This window comes from Electrophorus electricus (assembly GCF_013358815.1).
Source record: "Electrophorus electricus isolate fEleEle1 chromosome 5 unlocalized genomic scaffold, fEleEle1.pri SUPER_5_unloc_2, whole genome shotgun sequence".
Classification (NCBI taxonomy): Eukaryota; Metazoa; Chordata; class Actinopteri; order Gymnotiformes; family Gymnotidae; genus Electrophorus; species Electrophorus electricus.
Genome location: NW_023336126.1, coordinates 15,883 through 25,000, shown reverse-complemented (window position 1 = coordinate 25,000; position 9,118 = coordinate 15,883). Strand labels below are relative to the sequence as shown.

Below are 9,118 nucleotides of genomic sequence, written 5' to 3'. Positions count from 1 at the left end.
GTGTGTCTTTGTGTGTTTTTGCACATGCCTGTCTGTTATATTGTGTGTGTGTGTTTCTGTGTTTTGCACATGCCTGTCTGTTGTGTGTGTTTCAAGTTAGGTTAAGTTGTCACATACATAGTCATACACAGTATAACTCGCAGTGAAATGGTTGTGTGTGTAAGTGTGTGTGAGTGTGTGTTTTGCGCGTGCCTGCCTGTTATGTGTGTGTGTGTGTTTTGCGCGTGCTTGTCTGTTGTGTGTGCGTGTGTGTTTTGCGGGTGCCTGCCTGTTTGTGTGTGTGTGTGTGTGTGTGTGTGTTTTATGCGTGCCCGTCTGTTGTATGATTGTGTGTGTGTGTTTTACGTGTGCCTGTCTGTTGTATGATTGTGTGTGTGTGTTTTACGCGTGCCTGTCTGTTGTATGATTGTGTGTTTTGCGCGTGCCTGTCTGTTGTGTGTGCGTGTGTTTTGCGCGTGCCTGTCTGTTGTGTGTGCGTGTGTTTTGCACGTGCCTGTCTGTTGGATGTGTGTGTCTATCTGTTGAATGTGCATGTTTTGTGTGTGTCTGTTGCATGTGAGTGTTTTGCACATGCCTGTCTGTTGGATGTGTGTGTTTTGCACGCGCCTGTCTGTTGTATTGTGTGCGTTTTGCGTGTGCCTGTCTGTTGTGTGTTTGTGTGTGTGCGTTTTGCACATGCCTGTCTGTTATATTGTGTGTGTGTGTGTGTGTGTGTGTGTGTGTGTGTGTGTGTGTGTGTGTGTGTGTGTGTTCTGCACGTGTCTGTCTGTTGGATGTCTCTGTTTTGAATGTGCCTGTCTATTGTATTGCATGTTTGTTTTGTGTGTCTGTCTGTTGTATTGTTTGTGTGTTAGGCATGTTTCTGTCTGTATGTGTGTGTTTTGCACGTGTCTGTTGTGTGTTTGTGTGTTTTGCACATGCCTATCTGTTGTGTGTGTGTGTGTGTGTGTGTTTGTGTTGCATATGTCGGTTTGTTGTGTGTGTGTGTGTGTTTTTATGCGTGCCTGTCTGTTGGATGTGTGTGTTTTGTGTGTCTGTCTGTTGTATTGTTTGTGTGTTAGGCACGTGTCTGTCTGTTGGATGTGTGTGTGTTTTGAATGTGCCTGTCTGTTGTATTGCATGTTTGTTTTGTGTGTCTGTCTGTTGTATTGTTTGTGTGTTAGGCACGTGTACGTCTGTTGGATGTGTGTGTGTTTTGCGCGTGCCTGTCTCCTGTACGTGGACTGTGACCGCTGGTCCAGCGTGGGCAAGATCAAGGCAGCGGCCTTTTCCACGAGTGGACCAGCTGGTCGTAGGCTGGACGTGTGGCGCTTCATGAGAGAGTTCGCGGCAGGTGTCACCACGGACAGTCACCAGCTGTAGGGCCTTTTCATGTAGGGCTACCATCACGTAGTCAACCTGCCAACAGTCTGGTGGAGCTGCGTCACCAGGCCTTTGTGACACAGCAGAGGGTGGACAGAAAAACCGCCCGAGTGACGAGGGCGGTGGTGTTTACCCACCACATCACAGGTTTACAAGCAGCCACTCTAAGACCTCTGGTGTTGCTGGAACACAGTCTCACAGTGGTGGTAAGAGTCTCAGTAATCCAATGTTTCCTTTTAGCCCTATAGTTTGACTTGTAGCTGGGTCATGAACTGATGCTGTCTGCCTCTGTCCTTTCGTATCTTCACAGCTGCTTCCTTGGACAAGGCAGTGGTTCTGCTCAGCAGCCCAGCATCAGCCGCCTTGTTGAGGCCGTTCGCCTGGTGCTTTGTCAGCTTCACCCGGCCGGTCAGACCATCGCTGGCGTCAGGGTGAACATGTGGGCTGCCATCATGAGGGACTACGGTGTCATCAGGGATGTAGTCCTGGGCAGCCTTGGTCTCATGGCCCAGACCCGTATTCAGCTTTTGGAGAATTAGTGGACACTGACCCAGTGGTGAGTGTACTGGATCTTATTGACACTGTGATGCAGGCTAACAGGCTGTGCTGCATTTGGTAAGTAAGCCCCCGGAGCATCCGACTCACAGGCACCCTGCCTTTGATTTGAACATCCAGCCAGATGCGTCTGGGCAGCTTCTCGGCGTGTCCGAGGCCAGCCTCTTCCTCCCGGTGAGACCATGGTGAGCCCTGGTCCAGAAGACCAAGTGCCCTGTAGTGAATACCAGAAAGTCAGAGGCTGAGGTGACCACCGCCACCACTGCTGATAGACAGGCCGTCCTTGCTAAGTGGTGAAAGCATGAGCACCATGCCTGCCAACAGTGTGGCCAGCCCAAGACCAAGGAGTTTGACCACAGCAGTGGGGAAGACCGTGGAGCAGTGGATGGAGGAGATGAAGAGAGGAGATGCTGGACAGGGTCAGTGATCTGCTGACCAGCCCACTCACCTCATGGTATATAGTTTCATATTTATTCCTTTAAGTATTTGTTCTGTGTTGTGAATGAGCTCTGATTAATACTGAATTATACATCACAATGTGAATGAGCTGTTTAATACTATATTATACTTCACAATGTGAACGAGCTGTTTAATACTATATTATACTTCACAAAGTGAATGAGCTGTTTAATACTATATTATACTTCACAAAGTGAATGAGCTGTTTAATACTATATTATATTTCACAATGTGAATGAGTACTGTTTAATACTATATTATACTTTACAAAGTGAATGAGCTGTTTAATACTATATTATACTTCACAATGTGAATGAGCAGTTTAATACTATATTATACTTCACAATGTGAATGAGCTGTTTAATACTATATTATACTTCACAAAGTGAATGAGCTGTTTAATACTATATTATACTTCACAATGTGAATGAGCTCTGATTAATACTGTATTATACTTCACAAAGTGAATGAGTACTGTTTAATTAATACTATATTATACTTCACAATGTGAATGAGCTGTTTAATACTATATTATACTTCACAAAGTGAATGAGTACTGTTTAATACTATATTATACTTCACAAAGTGAATGAGTACTGTTTAATTAATACTATATTATACTTCACAATGTGAATGAGCTGTTTAATACTATATTATACTTCACAAAGTGAATGAGTACTGTTTAATACTATATTATACTTCACAAAGTGAATGAGTACTGTTTAATTAATACTATATTATACTTCACAATGTGAATGAGCTGTTTAATACTATATTATACTTCACAAAGTGAATGAGTACTGTTTAATACTATATTATACTTCACAAAGTGAATGAGTACTGTTTAATACTATATTATACTTCACAAAGTGAATGAGTACTGTTTAATACTATCTTATACTTCACAATGTGAATGAGTACTGTTTAATACTATCTTATACTTCACAATGTGAATGAGTACTGTTTAATACTATATTATACTTCACAAAGTGAATGAGCTGTTTAATACTATATTATACTTCACAATGTGAATGAGTACTGTTTAATACTATCTTATACTTCACAATGTGAATGAGTACTGTTTAATACTATCTTATACTTCACAATGTGAATGAGTACTGTTTAATACTATATTATACTTCACAATGTGAATGAGTACTGTTTAATACTATATTATACTTCACAAAGTGAATGAGCTGTTTAATACTATATTATACTTCACAATGTGAATGAGTACTGTTTAATACTGTATTATACTTCACAATGTGAATGAGTACTGTTTAATACTATCTTATACTTCACAATGTGAATGAGTACTGTTTAATACTATATTATACTTCACAATGTGAATGAGCTGTTTAATACTATATTATACTTCACAATGTGAATGAGCTGTTTAATACTATATTATACTTCACAAAGTGAATGAGCTGTTTAATACTGTATTATACTTCACAAAGTGAATGAGCTGTTTAATACTATATTATACTTCACAAAGTGAATGAGCTGTTTAATACTATATTATACTTCACAAAGTGAATGAGTACTGTTTAATACTGTATTATACTTCACAATGTGAATGAGCTGTTTAATACTATATTATACTTCACAAAGTGAATGAGCTGTTTAATACTATATTATACTTCACAAAGTGAATGAGCTGTTTAATACTATATTATACTACACAAAGTGAATGAGCTGTTTAATACTATATTATACTTCACAATGTGAATGAGCTGTTTAATACTATATTATACTTCACAATGTGAATGAGCTGTTTAATACTATATTATACTTCACAAAGTGAATGAGCTGTTTAATACTATATTATACTTCACAATGTGAATGAGCTGTTTAATACTGTATTATACTTCACAATGTGAATGAGCTGTTTAATACTATATTATACTTCACAATGTGAATGAGCTGTTTAATACTATATTATACTTCACAATGTGAATGAGCTGTTTAATACTATATTATACTTCACAAAGTGAATGAGCTGTTTAATACTATATTATACTTCACAAAGTGAATGAGCTGATTAATACTATATTATACTTCACAAAGTGAATGAGCTGTTTAATACTATATTATACTTCACAAAGTGAATGAGCTGTTTAATACTATATTATACTTCACAAAGTGAATGAGCTGTTTAATACTATATTATACTTCACAAAGTGAATGAGCTGTTTAATACTATATTATACTTCACAATGTGAATGAGCTGTTTAATACTATATTATACTTCACAATGTGAATGAGCTGTTTAATACTATATTATACTTCACAATGTGAATGAGCTGTTTAATACTATATTATACTTCACAATGTGAATGAGCTGTTTAATACTATATTATACTTCACAAAGTGAATGAGCTGTTTAATACTATATTATACTTCACAAAGTGAATGAGCTCTGATTTCTACAGTATTTTACATCTCATTTATTCTGCTTTGTACTTCACAAAGTGAATGGCAGCAGTTTATTTTGCATTCTGTTGCACAAAGTGAATGGACACCTATTTAAACTGCTTTGTTCTTTAATAAAGTGAATGAGCATGTTTGCGACTTGTTGGTAATTAGACACATGCTTACAAAAGATGCACTTGTTATTTTGATTGATATTTATTTGATGAACAATAAACAAGTTGTCACGTTACGGCCCCGCCCCCTCCTCAAACGTCTTGGTGTGTGCGTGTGTTCGTCCATGTTGCCACGCCCTTTCGTGTCGTCCACCTGTTCTGTATTATGTGTGATCGTCTTGTTTGTGTATGTGTCTCTTGTGTTGTAGTACATGTTGTTGGTGTTTAAAAGGTGTTTAGTGTGGTGTTAGATGTGTCATCACTGTATGATCATTAAATCTTATGTTTTCTCGTGCCCCTTCTCCACATCCTATTTGCTCCTTGCAGCAGCCGTTTTGGAATGGGCAGCGGCACCATTGGGGGCAGCTGGCGGGTGATGGTGCTGGGGTCAGTGCCCGGGGCCAGAAGCTTCTTGAGCACGGAGAGGTACTCAGAGGCCTGGGCCAGCCACTGCTGTCTGTGCCTGACGCACAGAAGCCTGTACAACCCTCCGGACGGTCTTGTACAGCCCACAGGCCGTAGACTTACGGCCCAGCCGACGGCACTCGGGCTACGCACACAGCAGCTTGAATGCCCACATGCGGTACGGCATCCACAGGAACAGTCCGCTGTGGAAGAAAGCGTCGGGCGAAGACGGAAGTTGCACGTAAACCAGCCGGGGTCCGGGAGGAGACCACCACAGATGCAGATTCTTGATCAGTGCCGGCCTCCCAGACTGCACTCTGGTGAAGAGCGCCCGGCTGACCCACTGGTGCTGCTCTCTGGGCAGTGTCTGCTTCCAGCCCTCAGGCAGAAGCATCTTAAACGAACAAACAGATGCATCGTGAATAAGGGCTTGGTGTTTTCCTCAACCTACCACAAAAGCACCAGAGGGGGGCTGGTGCTGCTCATCTCAGCAGTGGGCACTGGCTGCGTTTGAGAAGGCTGCTTTTCTGGTTCAGCCGTCGGCAGGGAGTGCTGGGGTGGGGCAGGGACCTCCGGAGCAGAGGAAGAGGAAGCTGGAACAACACGCATTAATGAGCTTAGAAAAGGGCAAAAGATGTCACTTAACGTCACAACATGGGTGTATATTCAAGTTTCAAGTTTGGTTTATTCGTCACATACATAGTCATACAGTATAACTCGCAGTGAAATGGTGGAGAGCGCTCTGTCCAAACTGAGGAAAAGAAAACAGGGGTGCATAGAGAAATATATATTCTATATATGTGAAATATATATATGCAAAGATAAATATATATATTCTATGTATGTACAAAATATATTAACAATGTATGTACAATATATGTATATTATGATTATATACACAATGTACAATGTATATGGTTGTGTATATATGTACACAATGTACAGAATGTACAGATCCATTTTGTATAATAACATATCTACAGTTGTTGTGTAACAAGGTAATTGAATATAAATACATATATACAGATATACAGTTATGTTACATGGTGGTGGTGGTCCCCACAGTTTATCAGTTTCCCTGATTCAGGGCCCGAATGGCCTGTGGGAAGAAGCTCCTCTTCAGCCTCTCTGTCTTGGTCTTCAGGGAGCGAAAGCACCTCCCTGACCTCAACAGGGAGAAGAGTCTATTGTTGGGATGGGTGGGGTCCGTCACAATCCTCCTGGCCTTGGTCTGGCACCGCTTGTAGTAGATGGTCTGCAGGTCAGGAAGTTCCGTGTGAGTGATGCGCTCTGCTGAACGCACTACCCTTTGGAGTGCTTGTCTGTCCTGCTTGGTGCTATTCCCAAACCAGACTGTGATGTTCCCCGTGAGGATGCTCTCGATAGTGCAGGTGTAGAAGTTCCGTAGTACCTTGGAGGGCAGTCTGAAGTCTCTTAGGCGTCTGAGGTGGTATAGACGCTGACGAGCCTTCTTTGCCAGGGAGTTGGTATGGCGGGACCAGGACAGGTCCTGCAAGATGTGAACACCAAGGCACCTGAAACTATCTACTCTCTCCACCGTGGTTCCACTGATCCTCACAGGTTGGTAGTGCCGCTCCTGCTTCTTGCTGCAATCCACGATCAGCTCCTTTGTCTTACTGATGTTTAGGAGGAGATTATTTTCCTGGCACCAGTTTTCCAGGTGTTTAATCTCCTCCAGGTAGGCCATCTCGTCATTGTCCGAGATCAGACCCATGACAACAGTGTCGTCAGCAAACTTGACAATGATGGTGGAGCTGGAAGTGGCAGTGCAGTCGCAGGTGTACAGTGAGTAGAGCAGGGTGTTTAGGACACAACCCTGAGGAGCTCCAGTGCTGAGGGTGAGGGTGGATGAGGCGCAGTTGCCCACCCGTACTGATTGTGGTCTGTGTGTTAGGAAGTTGGAGATCCAGTCGCACAGGGATGTATGCAGTCCTAGATCCCCCAAACAAATATCCATTATGTGTGTGTGTGTGTGTGTGTGTGTGTGTGTGATACATCAGCAACATTGAAACTACCATGGTCTTTCCTTGTGTTTCCCTTCTTTCTACGTTCACTTCTATTAGCTGGTTTTCTCATCACTCTTTTACAGCTTTGTTGCCTATTGAAGGCCGTAACAGTGATCTGATGATCTAAGTCACAATTATAGACAAACACAGTCTAACTTGATAAATAAACACAAATGCACAGTTGTACTGATCACATCTGTTATTAAGCACACTGAGTAAACATAGTAGTGAGTAGGGAGGGGATGATAGTGATAAATGCTGAACTGTAGTCGACAAATAGCATTTTAACATAATTTCCCCTCCCTTCGTACAGGTGAGTCAGTGTAGTGTGGAGCAGATGTGCAATTGCATCGTCAGTGGAGCGGTTGTGGCGGTATGCAAACTGCAGTGGGTCCATGGAGGCTGGCAGTGAAGATGTGATGAAGTCTCTGACTAGCTTTTCAAAGCACTTCATCACGACTGATGTGAGGGCGACAGAACGGTAGTCATTGAGGTCGGAGGGTCGAGGTTTCTTCGGGACAGGGACGATGGTGGATTGCTTGAAGCTGGACGGGACGATACCGAGCGTCAGGGAGAGACTGAAGATGTCGGTGAATACCGGGGCTAGCTGATCTGCGCAGGCTTTGAGGACCCTCCCGCAGATACCGTCTGGTCCCATCGCCTTCCTGGTATTCACCCTTTTAAACACTCTCCTCACGTCACTCTCCGTGATGATGAGAGGGCGCTGTTCTATGGTGGGCCCCGCGCATGTGCCACTGGCTGCGCCGATAGTGCCATTTGGACTAGCGCTGTTAGCATTAGTGCTGTTAGCACTAGCGCTGTTAGCATTAGTGCTGTTAGCATTAGTGCTGTTAGCACTAGCTCCGTTAGCATTGGCGCTGTTAGCATTAGCGCCGTTAGCATTAGCGCTGCTAGCATTAGCGCCGTTAGCATTAGCGCTGCTAGATGTAGCCTCGAAGCGAGCAAAGAATGTATTCAGCTCGTTCGCCAGAGACTCATCCGCACTCATCAGTCCGGAGGGTGGGCTCCTGTAGTCCGTGATGGTCCGTAGTCCCTGCCACAGGGATCTAGAGCCACTCTGCTGGAACTGTGTCTCTAGTTTCCTCCCGTAGCGCCGCTTCGCCTCCCTCACCGCCCTGCGCACTCCGTATGCTGCAGACTTGTACTCGTCCATGTTCCCGCTGATGATCCCCGCATTGTAGGCAGCAGTGCGAGAGTTCAGAGCCTCGTGGATGGTTCTGTCCACCCAGGGCTTCTGGTTGGAAAACTTCTTGATGGTGATTCTTGGGATCGTGTCGCCCACCAGGACGGCAGATTCGGGGGATTCGGCAGATAATGTGTGTCTGTCTATTTAAACCCCTGTCAGTGCGTGCCTCACCGTTGGTCATTGTTTGTCTGCTGATGTATGTAAAACGCGTATGTGGTCATTGTTAGATGTTACTGTAGCCTGTGTTTAGTTAAATGCATGTCTGTCATTAATGTTGTGTGTGAGTGCCACCGTTCTTCATGTTTTGTTTTAATAAATGTTTCACGCCATCGAGGGAGTCTGTGCGTCCTGCTCCACACCCACCGGCACTCGGGCCAGCGACAACGTTACACAGGAACATCTGTTTGTGAATGGAATAGTCATTAAACACTATTTGGACAAATGTACTGTAATGATGCTAAGTGATTGTTAATTACAAAAAATTGTAGATGGTACACTGGTTATATGAATGGAAA

General features: G+C 43.1%; 1 protein-coding gene across 2 annotated transcripts; it reads left to right on the top strand.

Annotated features, from left to right (window-relative positions):
• The first annotated feature begins 1,138 nt into the window (after positions 1 to 1,138).
• On the top strand, positions 1,139 to 6,096 carry LOC118240890. Of its 2 annotated transcripts, XM_035523435.1 has the most exons (3): positions 1,139 to 1,568; positions 1,673 to 2,371; positions 5,292 to 6,096. In XM_035523435.1, the coding sequence occupies exons 2-3, from the start codon at positions 2,325 to 2,327 to the stop codon at positions 5,881 to 5,883; spliced, it is 639 nt and encodes a 212-aa protein (XP_035379328.1). In that variant the 5' UTR covers positions 1,139 to 1,568; positions 1,673 to 2,324; the 3' UTR covers positions 5,884 to 6,096. The 2 variants fall into 2 exon arrangements, with proteins under 2 accessions (XP_035379328.1, XP_035379329.1); XM_035523436.1 differs by having other exon boundaries at positions 1,139 to 2,371.
• Positions 6,097 to 9,118: the final 3,022 nt, after the last annotated feature.